The 21,517-nt window shown below is 36.9% G+C and overlaps 1 protein-coding gene across 3 annotated transcripts in view; it reads left to right on the top strand.

The window, feature by feature from the left end:
- CDH8 (cadherin 8) overlaps positions 1–21,517 on the top strand; it is a 358,644-nt gene that overhangs the window by 300,706 nt on the left and 36,421 nt on the right. For all 3 annotated transcript variants that reach the window (XM_060083245.1, XM_060083246.1, XM_060083247.1), the window contains one exon: positions 4,679–4,796. In XM_060083245.1, the coding sequence (XP_059939228.1) occupies positions 4,679–4,796 (118 nt within the window). The remainder of the gene's footprint in view (positions 1–4,678; positions 4,797–21,517) is intronic.

The raw sequence follows: 21,517 nt of genomic DNA, 5'->3' as shown, positions 1-21,517 counted from the left end.
ATTAAAAAGCTATGTGCCAGACACTGTTCTAATTAGCAGTGAGAGGGGGGAAAAAAAACCAAATCATCATCTAAGAACAAATCAATGAACAATAACTACAGGAACTCACAGGGGATATTCTAATAGATTCCAAGAGAGTTTTAAGGTTGTCAATAGATCAGATAATCAGAAATGTGTTTGTTTGTTGGCTGCTTGCCTTTTGAAAAGTTAATAATGACAGTGAAACCTACTACTATTAATTACTTTTGAGTTACTATAAAAATCTAAAATAAGTTTAATAAACTATATTAATTAAAGCAATGTAACTGAGGTTTAGCATTATTGATAAACAATGAATAGTTTTTTTAAAGAGTCAGAATTATGATATGGCCGACAGTTCTAAAAAAAAATTTCTTTTCAGTTTTACGCTTAGAAAGGTCATTTGATTTCAAATCAGTACTCTCAAGAAACAGATCAGAGTCTGCTCCCATGGAAATTCAAGTATGGCCCTGAAATTCATTTCCCTATGCCCAATCTCAGATATGCTTTGTTTTTCTGATAGAGAAGTATATTAGCTTTTACCTTCCCTTGAAATTAATCCACAATAAGTTATCAAGCATTAGATTTTTCAACTGCATCCTAACTTTATTGCTAGAAAGGAAAATATTTAAGCTAAATGCTGTATATTTACTACTAAAAATCTATGACCTCTTCAGAAATTTTTATATCATTTTCATGAAATAGTTGTACAACTACTTAAAAATCAGCTGATGTCAAAGTAGCTCACAGTGGGAAATGCATGCAGTTTTCATTTGCCATCAACTCAGTGTACCTATAAAATCTGCTTGTGTGGAGGTGCACTTCCTTGAATAAATCTATTCTTTTTCTTCTGTTGTTTAAAGCCAAATGTGTTCAGATGTTATTACATCAATGAAAATTATAGCCTTTTAAATATGGGTAACTTAACACATTTTAGTAGCATAAAGTCCTTCAAGTGATTTCCAGGCATCTACTCTCAGAGAAAATGATCAGACAGTGGCCATTGCATTAAAATAAAATGAAGTGTCAAAAATGGTTTAAACCAAAGTCTTAACCATAGACAGTTCATAGGATATTTGGAAGTTAATTTAAAGATTCAACATTTCATCACTTTTTTCCCAACACATCATGCACTGATTTTGATGTGAACTTGACAGTACAAACTCTTCTAATGAACAGTAATAAGAGACCTATGGACACCAATCTTCTCCTTTGACTCAAAAGAGTGGATCCCAGACTTAAGCATGCATCAGAATCACCTACAAGGCTTTAAAATGCAGATTTCTAGGCCCTGTCCTAAGACTTTTTGGTTCAGCAAGCTCAAGAAGTTGCATGTCTAACACTTCCTGGCTTAAATAAATGGTGGAAAAAATATTTATTGCAGATGTAATATTTAGACCAAACTTCTGAGATGTGGTATGACAGGTAATTATACTCATGTACTTCAGGTAAGCTAAATTATTGCCTCCTTTGGTTGTGAGAGCGTAACATGTAGATTCACTCACCAGCATGTATGAGTCTTTTTCATACAGATGACTTAGAAATATTAGAAATGGTATTGCTTGTAGGAGCTCCATGCATTAAATACACCTTAAGAATGCTCTTAGTTATGAATGATTCCCACCCCAGAATATGACATCCTCTTATTTATTTATTTTTTTTAGTGATGTTGAGCATCTTTTCATGTGTTTTTAAAAAATTTCTTTATTGGAGTATAATTGCTTTACAATGGTGTGTTAGTTTCTGCTTTATAACAAAGTGAATCAGTTATACATATACATATGTTCCCATATCTCTTCCCTCTTGTGTCTCCCTCCCTCCCACCCTCCCTGTCCCACCCCTCTAGGTGGTCATAAAGCACCAAGCTGATCTCCCTGTGCTATGTGGCTGCTTCCCACTAGCTATCTATTTTACATTTGGTAGTGTAAATATGTCCATGCCACTCTCTCTGTCATAGCTTACCCTTCCCCCTCCCCATGTCCTCAAGTCCATTCTCTAGTAGGTCTGTGTCTTTATTCCCATCTGGCCCCTAGGTTCTTCATGACCCTTTTTTCCCCCTTAGATTCCATATATATGTGTTAGCATACGCTATTTGTTTTTCTCTTTCTGACTTACTTCACTCTGTATGACAGACTCTAGGTCCATCCACCTCACTACAAATAACTCAATTTCGTTCCTTTTTATGGCTGAGTAATATTCCATTGCATATATGTGCCACATCTTCTTTATCCATTCATCTGTCGATGGACACTTAGGTTGCTTCCATGTCCTGGCTATTGTAAATAGAGCTGCAATGAACATTTTGGTACATGACTCTTTTGAATTATGTTTTTTTCAGGGTATATGCCCAGTAGTGGGATTGCTGGGTCATACAGTAGTTCTATTTTTAGTTTTTTAAGGAACCTCCACACTGGTCAGAATGGCCATCATCAAAAAATCTACAAACAATAAATGCTGGAGAGGGTGTGGAGAAAAGGGAACCCTCTTGCACTGCTGGTGGGTGTAAATTGATACAGCCACTGTGGAGACATCCTTTCTTTGTTTGCTCTTTTTCTTCACATGTGCTCACACACTTCAGGAATGATTTCTTCAACAGGTGCACTTGGGAATAGAAGTCTTTTTGAAACAAAATTGGGTAAAGGGAGAAGACGATGCTACATGTGCTCACAAGTAACTTTTCCCCCTTTGTTCTTCATAACTGCCTAAAAGAAGGCTCTTGTCAAATTATTCTGTTAAATATTTGTACATGTAGGTTGTCTATAAAAGAGTCATCTGTGTTTCACAGTTTTTTCCCTTGTACTTTAATTCTTTCTTCTTTATAAAACTAGAGGCCCAAGGAATCTCTCTGCACCTAAATGTCAAGGCAAATATGCTAGTTGTTTAGATATAGTAAATGTAATTGCTTTCCCACCTAATCTGATGGAAGCGAGGCCCCTGTTTGTGTAACATCTAAGTTGTTATACTTATCAATGTGCTATGTCATGAATAAATGGTAGTGACCTTAACAAAAAATAATAAATAATGATGATGACTAATACTCATTGAACAGTTACTAGGAACCAGACACTATATTAACAGATTGACATGAATTTACATAAAGAATTAAAATGACCCTATGAGAAAAGTATTTTTTTATTTAAAATTTAGGAATACTGAGTTTCAAAGAGTTAAGTAAATCCCTCCATTTCATGCAATGAGTAAAGGATAAGACTATGACTTCTGTCAAGGCAGCTTTATTTTAGAGTCCATCAACTTAATGACTATCTCCCTGTCTTCACCACGAGTTATATTTTGTGCTATTTTTTGTTATATTGTTACTGAAGCTAAGTACAATTATAAGACATTTCACAAGGTCTTTAGCAAGAGTAAAACACCTACAAAGTAGGAATATGTTCCATTTACAAAAATGGAGAAATAGAAAATGAGAGAAGTTATTTCATTTATGCCCCAAATAACCTTGATGCACTGCTTATCATATAGCATGTGGGTGATAACAATGCAAAACTTCACAGCTATTGAAAATGTTTTTAAATTGTGGTTCTCATCTTATTTAGGTGATAAGTTACAAGGTAATGATGTCTCTTTCTCAAAAAGAAGTGATCCATTTTTTTTCTCTTTAATGATACTGGCAGAGTTCAATGGCACATAATTGTTCAAACTGACATAACATTAGGCATCATAATTCCCTAAATTTCACAAACCTGAGAGTATTTCCCTGTTAATTTTTTATGGTAAATCTGATTATACCCTTGACTGTCATGCTTCATAGGCATTTTTTTTTGGTAGAAATTATGTTGTAACTATTTACAGTAGTAGTTTAAGCTATAATTTTTACTACATTAGCTGTTGCCCAGTGTTTCATATTGAAGCTATTAATATCACAGACTCATAAATATGAATTATTAAGCTAATTCTCTGACATCCCAAGGAACAACTTAGCACTAAGTTAATGCAGCTTTGCAAATGAAATAAGCACATTCAACTGGCACCAATTCTGAGTATGTGTATCTATCCAAACAGTTCTCTGCAGGGTAGTAGTTCTTCTAATCCCTTTAATTTATTCATCTCAGGATACACTCCAAAGCATTGTTTGCATGTGTTATCCACTAGCTTTAAAAACAGTATTCATTACTGGGAGGGAAGAGATGCAACTCTTTAGAAAGGTTTGTGGCAGTGATGTTTGTGCCGAGGAACATTCTATTTGGCAAACACTTGTAACCTAATGAGTAAAATGAAAGAGGAGTTGTGAGGATTCAAGATTTAGGTACTTTACCTCCAAGATCCTTCCAAGAGCCACACTACAATCACTGTAACAACTCCAAATTTCATTTTAGAAGACCGTACGTACTCAAAATGGAAAGAAGCCTGTAATTGCCCAGTGGAATTTTCAAAGACCCTTAAATTTGCTATTTCAAGCCACAGATGCCAAATGGACACAAAAGTAATGACCCTAATTTTCATCAACTTATCAAAGCTAGGTTTTAAAGTGATGAATGTTTCTCCTTATTCTTGGTGTGAACCATCCATAACAACTTAGAAAACTGAAAAATATTCCTTGGACCAAAGTATCACTCTACTAAAGGAATGTCACTCAGCTTTTAAAGGCAGTGCAAGCCCTCTGATGTCATCAGAAGTGCTGACGTCAAGTTTTATGTTACAGGTCATTCAAACAGTGAGTGCCATGGACAAAGATGATCCCAAAAACGGACATTATTTCTTATACAGTCTTCTTCCAGAAATGGTCAACAATCCGAATTTTACCATCAAGAAAAATGAAGGTAAATACATCAGCATTGTGAAACAGGGTAGAATATACATTGGAAAATAGGATGTGATTTCATAATTTGACTGAAAATATCAGTAAAATAATTTTTCTTCACCTATGAGCAGTTGAAACTTAGCTTATCAGCCTAAAGGCATGGTAATTACATCACTTCCTCTTTCCAATATTGAAACAATAGATAAGGGAATTGTGAATGTGCAAGTTAATTTTATCCCGGGGAATACCTCAATCACCTTACTTTAAAAAAAATGGACAGTAAGATTTAACCCCTGTGAAAGTTCCAGTAATTTTACTGAGATATCTGATGTTATCCAAGTACATTATACGGAGATATCTGATAGAGGAGGGGCTGGCTTATACTTTGCAGTTGTTAAGTTTTAATTGAATGTTTACCAAGTCTTTAGGGAAAGCCTATTCTAATTTCGTCTGGTTTGTGGGTACACATTAGAGGTATTTGTTTTAAGCCTGTACCAGCTTTGACAATAGCAATTAGATCAGAAAATCCTTCTTGAAGGACACTCCTTATCAGTATTATTTTGGAGCTAATATGAACTGATTTTATTGTTAAGTCTTCTACTCACAGAAAACATTTAATCCATGTCATTATTTCTTGAGAACCAAGCTCGGATTAACCATTTCCCTTAACTATTGTCTATTACATATGAAGGTCATAGATCATTTTTCAAAAGTCTATCTCATCTGTGCATTTTTCGTTACTAAGCTGCTGTACATTTAACAAGGAATTTTAGCTGTCTGTTTTGGCTCAGAAGTATTTAAGCCTTAGTTTCAGCTGTTTTAGAATGACTAGCAGAATAAATGTATCATCTGGGGCTGTCCTCTGGCTTTACTATAGGCATTTGTTTAGATTTATGAATGGTCTATATAAAAACTATGCTCTATTTGAAGAGTAAAATTTGGCTTATGACATTTGGTTCATTTTCTCTGTTCTGTTTCAAGGAGGTAGTGAGTTTTGGTAAAACTTCCTTTATAAAGTGAAATAACATTTTATGGCTCTTGTTAAATATATTCTGGCCTTACCCTTTAACAAAATGCTACTTAGTTCTTTGGGGATGCTTTGATAAAGTGGATGCATCACAGAAAAAGAAATGAGAAAGCTATTATATAGATATTACTCATTCAGCTGGCTTCCACTATTATAAACATTAAGGAAATGAAATCTTGATCTTTCTCCTCAATAGAGGAGTTACATGTGTTAGCCTCCCTGAATTAGGAGCGCTCATCCAAGTACATTGTCTTTGTTTTTTGGATAACACTGCCAACATTTCTTTTTTTGTGGAAGTCCTGTGACCACGCCTAAAATGAGAGCCCCCTCGGCAATTCCAAACTGAGCTGAAAGTCTGTGCAGAAGTGTGAGCCATGCTTATTACTTTGATTGTGAGCTAATAGGTATTAGTCATTATTTTTGCATATCAAATGCCCTACATTTAAAGACTCTCTGGGAAGAAGTGTTTTCCCATCCCAAAGGTCTGAGCTCCTTGGCGCTTTCTGTGCATTCTGCAATTTCAAGATGTGCCCATTACAGGTACGGCCCATCAAAGACACTGCGTAAACATATGTTGGATGGATGAGAGGTAGTTACTGGGTGCCTGTGAAAGTGTAGTTTTGTACTATATTTATTATGCCCTAAACCCTTTAAAGAGGAGATATTAGTCCTACAGTGGATGAATTTCAAGTGTTTTCTCCAATTTTTAGAATTAGTACAAAGTAAAAGTTTGTACACCTAGGAAAACTCTTCGTGCCGCATCACACATTTCAATAAACCCTGTAGTAGAATATTTAAAGGCATGTGGATTATCTGTTTTATCTTGAAACTAGAAAATAGGATTTAAGTTTTGAGTTACCTCACAGGTGTGTGTGTGTGAAATAATTGCAAAAAAAAAAGATGCTAGGTATCACAAAATGGACAGAAAGAACACTCTCTGTGCCATGATTGTTTATTTAAAATTATGTGTTGATTTATTTTGCAAAGAGTGACCATATATTGTCCCAACTGGGATATTTTTTAAAGTGAAAGGGTTGCTATTTATGTTTTTTTTTTTTTTTTTTTTTTTTTTTTTTTGTGGTATGCGGGCCTCTCACTGTTGTGGCCTCCCCCGTCGCGGAGCACAGGCTCCGGACGCGCAGGCTCCGGACGCGCAGGCTCAGCGGCCATGGCTCACGGGCCCAGCCGCTCCGCGGCATATGGGATCCTCCCAGACCGGGGCACGAACCCGCATCCCCTGCATCGGCAGGCGGACTCTCAACCACTTGCGCCACCAGGGAGGCCCGCTATTTATGTTTATATTTATATTTATATTTATATTTATATTTATGCCTAGAAACACCATAAACCAGGACTGTCTTGTGGAAACTATGACATATGTTCTCTGTGATTTTGGATTTAGGATCCAAATATTCAACATCTCCATAGAATAAATCATGAACACAGGTCTTTGGAACTGATATGTCAAGTTTATACTCTATCTTCCTTTTCCTGGATCAGACATGCATGAGTTTTGTTTCACTTTTTTGGCATCTGGATAGTTTCCATGAAAGTAGGAAAAAAAACACAGTTTGTCTCCTCTTAACATTTAGAAACAAAGCAATGGAAAGAAGTTGTCAGGTTTAAAATGGTGGAGATATACTGATAAGAAGGTAGATAAAAAGATGTCTTGTGAGCCTGTTACTCAATAATGATGAGAAAACACAAAACAACCAAAAAAACCTCAAATACTAGACATTATTTATTTTAAAACTATGGTATATTTTATGATTGAAACATGAGAGAATCAAATGATAAACTCATATTCAGAATTGTTTTTCCTTCTTCAGATGGACTTTAAAATGGTCAATAGCTGATGTTTCTCCACTGAGAACTTCATGATTTACAAGTCCTAGCCCACCAGATGAAGGTTAATATTTTGAGAAAGCCAATATATTCAAATCCATAACTGATAGGTGGATGAACCTCTTTTTAATTGGATCTTTAAGGGAGATGGTTTCAGTATTTGGCATTTTCTAAGAAACTTGCAGCATGTCTTTCAGTTCGAAGTTGCTGTGATCATTCTCCTCTCTCATACAGCTTGGTCCTTCTGCAATTTTCAGCTGACTAATTCATAATCAAAAACAAAATGAGATAGAAATTAACTGTCTCTTGTCTCCTATACAGTTGAGTGATTTCATAAATAATTCTCTTTCTGAATATATGAGAATTATATTTCTGCCAGAATACGAAAGCAAACTTCAATACAGATAAAGGTGAAAACAAAGGTCAAAAATGTAGTGAGGGCTTCCCTGGTGGCACAGTGGTTGAGAGTCCACCTGCCGATGCAGGGGACACGGGTTCGTGCCCCGGTCCGGGAGGATCCCACATGCCGTGGAGCGGCAGGGCCCGTGAGCCATGGCCGCTGAGCCTGTGCATCCGGAGCCTGTGCTCCGCAATGGGAGAGGCCACAGCAGTGAGAGGGCCGCGTACCGCAAAAAAAAAAATGTGATGAGTCTCTCACATCACATGTACACACCAAACAACCACAACACCTTGAATCTTCTCAATTATACAGCTCAGACATCGGTTTCTTCATCTTCCAGTTGGATGAATTTATAAACAAAAGGAGTTTGACTGACAGCATTTCAGTAGTGGCTTCCATTCTAATTGTGAAAACAGAAGATACTCAGCAATTACATATTAACAAGTCAGGGAAGATAAATGAACCTTCTCCAGATACAGAAATCTCTTGCATGAAGAAAATTTGAGGTTGGCAGAAACATGATCTTTGCCAGCCTGCACGCTGTAGTTAAAAGATTTGATTGAAATTGCCAGAAAGCAGGCTGGAGAAATGGGAGTCTTCATGTTTTATACTGAAATATTTGAATCACATGTATAGAGAAATAAGGATAAACATAAAACTCTGCCCTAAAGAGGGTCTGTGGGAAGGAAAGACATAGACTTGGCCTTAGCTTGATTAGGCTTAAGGAAAGACAGAGGGGGAAGCAGAATATCTGATGACACTAATGTTTTTTTTATTTTCTCCTCTTGATGACTCTTTTTTAACCAAAATTCTATTAACAAGAACCTCACTCTAAAGGCATGATTGTGATAATTAATTTAGATAATGGAGATGGTGATTAGAGCTTTGAAATAAGTGTGTCTTGGGTTATCTCAATACCCATTCCATGGTTACCTGTTAGAATATAATTCATGGTTTTTTTGGTGGGGTTTCCATCTCAACTCAATGGCCAACTTCAATCACTATGTGTTTCATGTCTTTTTATCCTGTAGAAACATCCCTTGTGAGAATACTGACTACAGGCAAGTTATTTTAAGCCTCAGTTTCGTCATCTGTAATACCAGATACTACCTATCTACCCCTTAGGTGTGCTTTGATGGATATGAGTAACCGAGGGCTTAGACAGCTATTATCCCAATGTCTAGCACATAGGAAAATACTCATCATGAAATGGGACAAGATCCTATTTATGTGAATCCATTAGTTCCTAAATTTCCATGCTATGTTCCATCTCTTCATGGAAGAGATGGCTTATCATTCTCAACCAGGTCCCTTTGCAGCTTTAACTGTTGATTTTTGAATGTTGTACCGTAGTTCTGAATTTGGCCTCACTGGTAGTTGTGAAACTAGTGATCCTCACTAGTACGCATTGCAATGTATTGCAGTCTAAAGGGCATTATCATAGGAACATAAAAGGGAAAAAAATAGGAAGATAAGAAGGTGGGGAAAGAATGAAAATATTTACCAGCCACGAAGTAGCTGGGATTCCTGGACCTGGTTTTAAATATGCAGGCTTTTATTTTTTTCTCTCTCCTTTGCCAATATTAAACTCAGCTTACTCCATAAAATGGCTAATCCCAATTTCCAATTTGTTAAGATGACATTCCATTCTAGCATATCAAGTTGTTTTAAATCATCCACAACCTCCCAACACACAGACTCTGTGGGAATCATTTTGTATAAGCTGGAAAATTAGAGTCTTCCTTTGCTTTTTTGAATAATGTCAACTTAATTCAGACGCCTCTTGTCCCAAAACTAAAATTTACTTCTTGAAAGTGGAAGTGGGTTTCCCACATTCCAAGCCAGCCAGAGCTGATCCTCTGCCCTCCATCCTCTCGCCAGCTGAATCCTCAGGCACACCTCTCCTGTATTCAGGATTTAGGTTTCCAGGCAGACAGAGTCCCTTGTTCCTCCACCTTAAGCCAGCTGTGCCCCATCTGGGCTGAATTAGACCTGAAAAGCCTTCCTTGATTATCCACACAGCAAAGAGGACCTTGGTAAGCCAACTGTCCTCTTTCTGGACACCACCAGTCTCGTTAAATTCTTCCATTACACCAAGTTGCTTTGCAACGAACAGAAGACTTTCCTAAATAATATCTCTTTCCTCAAGTGGTCTTTAAAAAGCTTCCATCTGGGCTTCCCTGGTGGTGCAGTGGTTGAGAGTCCGCCTGCCGATGCAGGGGACACGGGTTCATGCCCCGGTCCAGGAAGATCCCACATGCCGCGGAGCAGCTAGGCCCATGAGCCATGGCCGCTGAGCCTGTGCGTCCTGAACCTGTGCTCCACAACGGGAGAGGCCACAACAGTGAGAGGCCCGCATACCGCAAAAAAAAAAAAAAAAAAAACCCTCCATCCCTCAGTGACAATGGATTCATTATTATTGGGTTCCTCAGGCTACCATACCTAAGCATCAGGTGAAAACTGTGTGCTTGGCTGAGTGTGATAGTGAATACCTATACATGCATGCTTCTAATATGGTGACCCTATCTACTCTGCTCACATAGACTTTTCCACAGCATCAAACATTGATAAGAGGTCTCTTTCATATATGGTGTTAGCTTTTACCCATATGAAGTAAGGTGTTTTTCCTCAGTGTTAAATCATAAAAGGTGGTGCTCAATTTGCATGAAACAGAAGGGCCAACTGGGATTCCAAATATGCAGAATAGCATTATGCATACATGATCCAAAAAGGCTTCTGCTTCAGTAATTCATAATTTATTGTTTATGCTTCCAGCAATGTTTCGTTGATAAAAAGCCATTTATGTTTCATTTTGTCATTTAAACTGTAATTAAGGACGATGTACAAGCTAAGAAAACTAGGTAACAGATCTGTACTTCCACTTTCTGAGTTGAGTGTGACTGTATAGCTTGGTTCGGAAAACTAGATTTTCTTTGCTTAAGTAGTTTTTAGAAAACTCTTGTTATTTTGTATCGTCTCAGAATCTTTTTTGTATGTTTGTTTGTTTGTTTTTAAATCATAATACAAGAGTACCCTCAGAAGCTAAGAATTTCCTTTGCAAAAATGGAAAATCCTAAAATTATTGCTCTGGTCAGACATAGCACAGCACAGTATCTATTTTTCAGTGTATGTTATAGAAGGCAATTTAGTTCTGAGATTGCTGACTCCTATGGATGTAATTTAGATACACCGCATATGCTCATATGTGTTGTCCATATGCTATTCAAAGTTATGAATTGATTCAGAGCTTTGCTGTCTATTTGCTAGCAATCTTTTCTGGTTCTTACAGAGAATTCTAATTCTGAGGATTTTTGAAAGAGAAAAATGAAGAGATACATGGGCACGTGGTTAGTTATCTTGAAGTTATCTCAGTTATCTTAAAGATACCTTATGGCATAGAAACTTTTTTTTTTTTGAGAATTTTGCTTTCTGAGACTTCTGCTTCAAAAGAAAAATAGAACAATAAAGGAATACATTGAACATTAGGGGAAGTAAAAAGAATTACTCAGAGAACTTTTTTTAAAATTTATCAGATCTTATTGGGACCACTTTGTTCTTTGTGTCATTAAAGAATAATGTTATTTACTGATTTATCATCTATTTGCAAGCATGAAAATAGGCCTGGGGATTTTGTGTGTGCCAAATAAACATGACTGTCCTTTGGTAAGAACAACCAGATATTAAAATTGGATGTGGAAACAAAATGAGCTGTCAGTCTATGCAAATTTTCCTTTTCTAAAAAAGTATTAAATGTAGTTGACAATCATTTCATCTCTTTTCAGCACAGAAGTTTGCATTTTGAATTAATTTGAGCATTTTATAGACACAACATTAGGCATATGTGGCATTCTGTCTAGGGATGTGACCCAAATATCACACCATGTGCTTTGGATCCTTCAGTTTATTAAAGTGTATAGAGAAGGCAGAGAAATAATTTGGAAACAGTAAAGGGGACACTTGCATAGATAAACATTTAAAAAGTTGACTTTGGATGAATTAGAATGAATGATAAAAGAGAGAGCCCTTGTGGAATACAGAATAGCACAAGCTTCCTGGTTAATAATATTTAGTTTTGAATCCTAGCACTTCTGAACATGAACTGTGAGAACTTGCACGAATCACTGAATAAACTTGAGCCTTTATCTATAAACTGAAAGCAATAATTATCCCTATGTTGTTTTGTATAAGAAAATATTAATTTAAATAAAAACATAAAAACGTGCTAAGTTTACTGTCTGGTAAATAGAAGGCACTCAATAAATACTAGTTTCCTTCCTCTCTTTCTCTCCTTCTTCTACAAATTTGTGAGCCCCCCGAGCCTCTTTCATTCACCCAATGTAACAAACAAAAATATTAAAAAGGAACCTAAAATAAGGATTTGGGTGATAAGTAGTTATGTGCTGTTCAACTGTCCCTTACCTGAAAGGCCAATAATTGAACCTACTGATAAACACTGACCATGAGTAAAGCAGGGGGGAAAGGAGAAAAGGAAAAGAAGAGTATTTGGGTAACTTAAGTTGTTCTTTGAATATAACCCTCATTACCATAACATAATCAATGGAAGAAAATAAAGAGTACCTAAAAATTGTAGGTTTCCACAGGACTTGATCCAATTGCATATAGCTCTCTATATATTGGCAAATGGGATATTTAAGAGTTGACAGAATGATATAATTTTTGAGCTAGTAGCACCTTAGTAAATAGCCAGATTATGAAGATATTAGATACTAGATACAGAGACCTCAAATGCATGTTTTAAAAAATCAATAGCAGTGTGCTTTAAAAAGGCAACGACGAGAGACATCTATCACCCCAACTTTATTTTCCATCACTCTCCCCCTTCTACCTTGTTCCCGTCTTATACATCCTTTAGGTTGAACACGCAAAACCAATTATGTTTTTTATATCCCTTCCTTTTGTCTGGAAAATACATCCTCTGCTCCCTCTATTTTCCATCTAGCTAATTTCTAGTCATTCATAACAACCCAGGTTCCCCTCATCTGTGAGCAGAGCAATGGAGTGCTTAACGGTTTCTGTGAAGTTTGGTTTGCTTTTCTCTGCAGGACTGTGATAACTGCTAAGGTGGACACGAGTATCTGTCTTGAGTCAAAGAGTATCTCCTCCACTGTCCCCTGAGGTTATTGATAACACACCATATCTTTATTCACTCATATATTCATTCAATACCTATTTATTTAGTGCTTACCACGTGCAAGGCACTACTTTGGAAATTCAAAATGAAACAGTGGATCAAATATACACTGTTTTTGTCCTCCTGTACAAGTATTTTCATTCTCCTTAGGACTCAGTCTTATACTAATTTGAATTCTCAGAGAGAACAGCTATAATTTAACATGGCTTTTTGTCATACAATGGAGAAATTCACAGGCTAGCCTGCAAAATACTATGAGATGAGGAGGAGTGATCACACATTCTAGTTTCCATACTGTCATAAACAATGTTCCCTTTAAATCTTACCCAACTTGTGAAACTGGTTCTATATAAAGAGTTAGGTTTTCCTAGATTCCACCTCTCCCATCTTTACAAAGCATTTGGCTGATCGGGGTGGTGACACATATCTGTAGTCATGAACACATGGTTCTCCTGTGAGTTTCAGATTGGTGTCCTCGTGATTCCTGAGCTTAGACAAACTATGCTGAACTATACTCTTTAATGCTTTTCTGCTTGCAGAGTCAAATAATTTGGGTGAGCTCTTTCCAAATTCACAGTGATCCACAGCCATCACTGCAATCTGTGCTGTAGCACTGTGAGCTGGGGCTGATGATTCTATTTTTGCAGGTTTATTAGAATCCATTCTAGTTTTGGTCCAAGTCTCCCTGTAAATAGTTCATGCCTTTTCCGGTTGCTATGCATAGCTGGTTTAGAGACCTGTCGGTTAACATGTTTTAGCTAACTTTCAATGTAGTATAATGTTTATTGAGGGCCCCTGGCAACTAGAGGATGGTATTGTACTGATTTCAGGACATCATGTTGGATTCATTTTCTATCTGTTGCCTGTTCTGTTCCCTAAGCTGCCACCAGAATGAATGTGCTGATGCACTTCGTAGAGGAAGATAGTAATTGTTGCCCTTGGACCTCTTTGGGTTACTCATTGCCTTTGCTTTCATCCTAGTAGATTGCCTACTAGAATTTCCTCCCTCTATTGCTTGAGTATATTATTCTCAGACTTCTGAAGGCTGTTCATCTTAAATCAGTCTGAAAAAAAGGGTGATACGGTGCCTGGTGTGCTGCACACAGTCATCCTTCTCTGAGTTTCCTGCTTTCATCTGGCCAGACAGGCATTGCTAGTTTCATCAAGGTCACACTGTGATATACTTCTCCCTGGATTTCAGTTTCCTCTCACACAAAATGAATAGGTTAGGGCTGGGAGCTAAGGACTCATCTATTCTAACATACTGAGCGTGCAAACCCATGGTATTAGGAGAAATAGTACAAACTTTGAAATCAGACAAGTCCCACATCCACCAATTAACGAAGATGTGACTTTGGACAAGGATTTTAACTTTCTGTAACAGACCGTGTTTAACTATGTCAAAACAAAATTGCTGGGATGAGCAAAATGAAAGAATGTAGGATAAATGCCAAGGGCAGTACCTGAACTTAGATACTCTACGTATTTTGTCTTTATCAACCTTCAAAAGAAATAATGCAAATGAAAGTGATCTTTACATTAGAAATTATTGTACCAAATCTCATCCACATTAAAATACTGGATAGTATTATTAAAAGATATGCTTCTACAATATTATAGGTTTTATATAACCCATTGAGCAGGTTTCTGGACATGTTATAGAGTTAAATTATTCCCCTACATCAAAATAACTCAATAATGTATGATACATGGTTCCAATATTTCAGAATTGGTAAGTCTTATTTATCTTCTAAGGCTGGAGACAAGGAAAGTTAGAAGTTTTATAAAGGTATTTAATTATTGGATTCAGTTTTGATTTACAGAAAAATCTCTCAAAAAGGTAGAGTTTGAACTAACTTTTGCAGAGATAAGAACACAGTTTTGGGTAGAGGTGCCTGTCGAAGTTAAGAAAGAATGATCAAACATATGAATAGTTTACTTACAGGAGAAATAGGGCATGACCAAAAACGTTTTTAAAAGAAAAATGCAGTGAGACATTTTGTGGAGATTCATAAACTCTATGATCATAAGAGTTTGCTTGATTCCCAAAAATAAATTAGTGAAGTAGTTCTTCATATTTTGAGTATATCTGCATCTATTCTTGATGCTTTTCATAGGATAAAAAATGTGTCTCACACTTTGAAGAGGTTTTTCCACACACACTCATGCATGCACACAAAGTTTACTAATGGCCCTAGGAAGTAAATCGATATAAACATTGTGATCTACACATTATGTAGATCAGTAATAGATATAGTTAAAATTTCTTAGTGCACAGTTTTAAATCTTAAAAATAAAAAATAACTTTGGCCATATTCTGAAACATATTGTGAGTTGACATAAAACTTGCCTTTGTTATGAATGTTGGTAGGCTAAAGTTCAATAAAGAAAGTTTTAGAATGGTTAAGAGACAATTATCTAGAATTCATTATCTTTTTTGCCTAAAGAAAGAGAAGTAAAATGTACGCAGGTAATTATATAAAATTCACATTTTGACTGGGTAGGCAAGAAACAAGAAGAAAACCTATACTGCTATATTAATCCTGTTATAACTTTTCTGTCTTTCTAAAATATTTATTCTAAAATGGATGTTTAATTTTGTAAGAACTTTTTTTTCAAGGAATAATCTAACATTACATACCATGAAAACAGAATTGCTTACAAAATAACTTTCATTGAGAAATATAAAAAATGATTATAAAGATAAGAGAGTATGCTTACATCTCTGTTTAGGATATTTTTTTAAAGTCCTGTGGTTATTTTAAGACAAATCTGTACTTTCTTACTCTGCATGGGTTATATATCAAATTGCAAAAAAAATAGCTAAAATTTATTGAGCACCTATTAATTCAGATAATTTACATAATATCTATCTATCTATTACTATATATGTTCAAGGTGAGTATTGTTATTGCCATTTTACAGATGAGGAAATTGAAGCGCAGATATGCTCACTGACTGACCTGCCAGGTACAGAATGCAGCTTGCTACCAAGCTTCTAAAGCTACATTCTCACCAGTAGCACCTGCTGCCTTTCAATGCCTTACACTATACTTCCAGAACATTTGCTCAGTAAAACTGTTGATATTTCATTTATAATTTTCAAACACTTGTGCTTTCTTTTTTCAAACTATAGAACGTTAGAAATCAATAGCTAAACATCAGAGAAGATGTCACAGTATTAGTTACAGAAAACCTGGAAGCATCAAAAAATAATACTAAAACAAATTATTTACTGTAGATATTGCAGGCCTACCAAAAAATTATTATGCCTACTGCTTAGTGAGCATCTACTACATGCCAAGTGTGATTCTAGACTGTGTGTGTCTGATCCTCACAATGATCTTTGAAATTCATTACAATGATACTGAGTTATTAAGAAACAGAGTAAAGCATTTGTTTCCTATGCTTAGGAAGAGAACAATGACTCTTGTATCAGGCTAAAAGACCTGGTTCAGTCTTGCACAACTTTCCACCCTAAATTTAGTGAAGATATAGAAAGATATCTTTCTATATAGGTATAGAAAATGATATAAAAAATATAAAAAAATGAAAGCCACAAAAACTGACTGATAGTCAACATGTTGCCAAAATCTGGAAGGACTGTCTAATTAAAAAGGTGAAAGATCTTGCTGCATTATCCTATTCAATGATCATACATAACCACTCAAATATGTACACAGTGCATTAGGACAAGGAGAACACAGATAAATCATTTCAACTTTTTTTAAATACCAAGAGTCTAAAATGCATTAAATGGAAAGAAAAAGCATTTAGAAATATTTACTATTTTTTATTTTTTGGAAATGGGACTTTTGTAGTACTTCAATTCCACATAAACAGTTTTTACATACTTTTTAGTAATAGGATGTGACATTTACATGATCTAAAGTTAGGGGCACATAAATACTTGACCGGTACCCAGATTAGTATCTTTTCTTCCTTGGATATTTCTAGGGTTATTATGTTCATATAGAACAAAGTAGGGACTTAAACTAGGGCATTGGACCTATACCTCAATATAGTCTAGTGAATCATTTGCAAGGAGATAAGCCAATCATAATGGCCTGAAACCGTATCAGGCCAACACACTATCTTTGCCTTTTTCTGATTGAAAGCCTAAACTCTAATCTGATGCCTTAAAACTTCAATGTCACCAAATATAATATACTGTTAATGAGATGTATCATTAACGTATACCCAGCTAAGAAAAATAATGTTCCACTAAAAAGCTGACAATTAAATACAATGTGCCCTCAACTATAATACACACCTATATTTCACAGATATTGCAATCAATATGGTATTCTGATTAATAAACCTGAAGAAAAGCACATTAGCGTCTAAAAAGAACTGGAGGAAAAGAACAAGAACCCAAGTACAAAAATAATGCTGGGTATAAAGAGTATAAGCAAATTCTATAAGTAAAAGCTATAAAGAAGCACATTTCTAAAGGCAGTCATCGTTTTTATTATATTACTCACTTGCTTAATCCCTTAATACAATGTCTTTCAAAATAAGCAAAGCACCATTAACAAGGAATTACTTATTTCTCTCAAAGCACAATTTCCAATGTTGGAATTGTAAAATGAGAATTTAAAATCCAAATCTTGGCTGTGCAAGATTCTCCTGGAAATACGTTACTGGAGTATGTGCTGGGTCTTGTTTGTAAGTATAGAACATGGAGTTTTAGCATCATAAAGTTTCTCTCATCAGGGCCTTTCCTCCTCAGAAGGGTGATGAGAATGAGCAGGTGGTAGAGAACAGGAGAGTAGTGGGGTTTTTAGTACCATAATTCAGGTGGACCAAGTAGCAAAGTTGGTGGGACCTTACAAGAGGAAAGAAGGAAGCAGGTAGGAATGGAAATTAAGGGGTTAAACTAGCTATATAAAATCTTCCCTGAAATGCATCCTAGGTCTCAATAAGCTGATCCCAAAAAGGGATAAGAAGGGTCAAATTAGTGCAGATGATACGGCAGCAGGAATTTCCAAAACGTAAAAAAACTTGTCACTAGTAGGGATGTAGATGTTCCCACCTGTGACTCTCCTTCTTAAGAGTAGCACCCAGCCACAGTGCTTGTTCCATGGGTACCTATGGCTCCATAGGAGGGCAAAGATGAAAAGAACAAAATAAGATGTCAGGAAAGTCATCAGTCAGTTTTGTTAGGAGATTCGGGGAAACTTAGGAAACCAAGGCCAAAACCAGACTGTGGAGATTAAGCAGGTAGAGTCCATGATTTACTAGTCAATTCCCTGGGTCCCTGCGAGCTCCACTTTTTTAAGTCCATTGGATGCTGGGCTTATAGAAGCAAGACCATTCACATTACAATGTGAGGGTCTGAGCCTCTTGATATACAGCATATACAGTTTGTTTTCTTAGAGGGCTTAGAAGGGAAAAAGTTATGATGCAGAGAAAATTGGAAGAAAGAGGGGAAGCATGGGCTGTTCCAGCTGTGATTCTATTATCCTTGATCTGACAAATTTGTGACTTCCTTGGGCTTCTAATACATAAAGTACTCTCAGAAGCAACAATGATGAAAGTGAGCAATGACAGAGACAGTCACACAAGGTAGGAAAGCCATCTCCCAGACTGGGTTCTGTCTATGGGCTGCATCGCTTGTTAGCTGAACTTTGTAAGTATTGCATTTCTCAGCCGAGTCTCCTCTTAAGATGAGTACATCCAGGCATTACTTACAGTGTTACAAGGAGTTTAAAAAACGAACTATGTGACCTTAGAGTATATTGCATGGGCTCAAAGGGAAGATCAATAGATGGTGGCTGCATTTTAAAAATGTAAGAAACTGGGGCTTCCCTGGTGGCGCAGTGGTTGAGAGTCCGCCTGCCGATGCAGGGGACATGGGTTCGTGCCCTGGTCCGGGAAGATCCCACATGCCGCAGAGCAGCTGGGCCCGTGAGCCATGGCCGCTGAGCCTGCACGTCCAGAGCCTGTGCTCCGCAATGGGAGAGGCCACAGCAGTGAGAGGCTCGCGTACCACAAAAAAAAAAAAAAAAAAAGAAACTGTTGAATGAATGTATGCATTTAATGTAGCTTCACACAGAAGAGCTTGTGAAGAGCTTACACCACTTCTCTTAAACAGAAAAAAAAAACCAAAAAACTAGATGGAGAGAGTGCATATGCTTATTAAAAACTTATTTGCTTACAGGTGACAGAAAAGCCCACTCAAATTACCTAAATAATAAATGTAAACTGGCCCAAATAACAAAAAGTCCAGAGTTTAAAACGGCTTCTATCATGACCAGATCCAGGTGCCCCGAAGATGTTACAGGTCCCTGTCTTTCCCTAGCACTATTCCTCTGCTTTCCTTCTCTGTGCTATATTGCCTTCCCTGTACATTCTCTCCAGAGAGTGGGAAAGAAAGCTTGCAGACAAGGTGGACCTATACAGATCTCACAGCTTGGTGTTTGTAAATGAGAGATCTTCTCCATGCCAGGTTTCATATCAACTCCTGGTTTAAAACAATGGGGTCCCTGTTTGACCTAGGAGATGAGCATGTGACTCAAAAGCCATTCTCTGTATTTATGGAGATGAAATGTTCTCAGGGCTACAGTTGTTCCCCGTGCAAGGCCCTCAGCCCTGGGAGGAATGACAACTGAAAACCAGCACACACTCCTCTTGAGAAGCTATGATCCCAGCACAGTCTCCTTTGTCTCATTTTTAGAAAGGTACCATCTCATCACCAAGCCCTTGAACTCTGTGAGGCTGTAACTTCAAAAAGATGAATACATATTTTAATTCACACAAATGCAACCTTAGGCTAGTAGCAGCCCTGAGATCCCTGTTGGTTCAGCCTGGGTAAGTCCCCACCTTCCACTGGGGACAAGCCACTTGATTGACAGCTCCATCACAATCAGAAGATGTGAAGGAAGGTCCGTTTTAAAAGGAAGGTAAGTTGGAAAAATAAATAGTACAGACAGGATGAGAAGATAAGTCACAAATAGGCCAGCAGTATCAGTGCTATGAGTGACCTCAGCAGAGGGATTCCTTCCCTTCCCTTGGGAAGCTTCTCTCTAAAGAATGACTCTCCCTGTTCAGAAAGTTATGAATTGCAGTTGTCTATTATGTGACTTACATTGCATTACGTTGCAATATGTCATGTGAGATGTGACATAATATAATGTAAGTGACACGCAGCTAAAATTTTATAGCAAGAAAACTTCTTTTTATATCCAGGATCTCAGATCAAATTTGATAGCATCTATCAATCCATTTCTTACTGCAGATAGATCAAAAATTTGATGTTCATGAAAAGCAGGTCATTCTGAAACATCCACAAACACTTCAGTGCCTGCACAACTCAGTTACTATAACTCAGTTAAAAAACAAAACCAAACACTCTAAAAGCTGCATTAGTCTTGACTCATGTTCTGTTTTTGCTTTCTATGAGAAGTGCAATATTGTTTATTGATTTGGATTGTGAATTTAGTTTTCTTTTGGATACTGCTAAAAAGTGATAATCAAATAAATTATTTTAGTGCCTACATCAAATGAGTAGTTCACAACTGAATGTGGTTTTGTAGTCTAGGAGATATTTGGCAATGTCTGGACATGTCACAACTGAGACAGGGGTGGAATGTTACTAGCATCTAGTGGGAAAACGTCAGAGATGCTGCTAAACGTTCTATGATGCTCAGGACAGCGTCTGCAAGTTCATTCTGTCTAATGTTTTAGCAATGCCTCTAATCCCAGAGGTCACTATTTAAATGAACTGGCCTAAACACGGCCATGACCTGGTCCAAAGGTATCCCAAGTAAAATTCTGATGAATCTAGAATTGGTTTCATCCATCATCCCATCCTCAATACAGGCCATGGTAATACATTATTTAAATATCCAGCTAACTCTTTTGGGCTTAAGGGACACTAAACAGAACCTTTGTGCACACCAAAGATTGATTATTGGGAATTTCACCTACTAACAGCTTCACAGCACGTCCTATAAGGAAAAAAAGGCAGAATTTCTGATCTCTTGTTCTACGTCTACCACAGCTCTATCTTTGAAGGCCTTTGGAAAATGGTTTCCCCTCTCAGGGCCCAGTGGTCTCATCTATACTATGCGGAACTGCATAAAGCAGAATTACTTGACTTTGCTTGTTTGATTGTTTTTTTTAATAGAGGAATCCTTTTTTAAGCTATTCTTCTCAAGGTACCGTAATTATATAAAACACATAGATGTGAAGTTTCTGTGACTGAAACAGGTGAAAGACAGGACCAGAGACCCTGTCCATTCCACCGCCCCATCACTCCCAACATGACAGAACCCAAGAGATAACCTGAAAACCAGTGATGCAAAAGGCTCC

The sequence above is a fragment of the Mesoplodon densirostris genome, chromosome 19 (genome assembly GCF_025265405.1).
Source record: "Mesoplodon densirostris isolate mMesDen1 chromosome 19, mMesDen1 primary haplotype, whole genome shotgun sequence".
NCBI lineage: Eukaryota > Metazoa > Chordata > Mammalia > Artiodactyla > Ziphiidae > Mesoplodon > Mesoplodon densirostris.
Note: the sequence above shows the minus strand (reverse complement) of the source record. Positions and strands in the feature narration are given on the sequence as shown.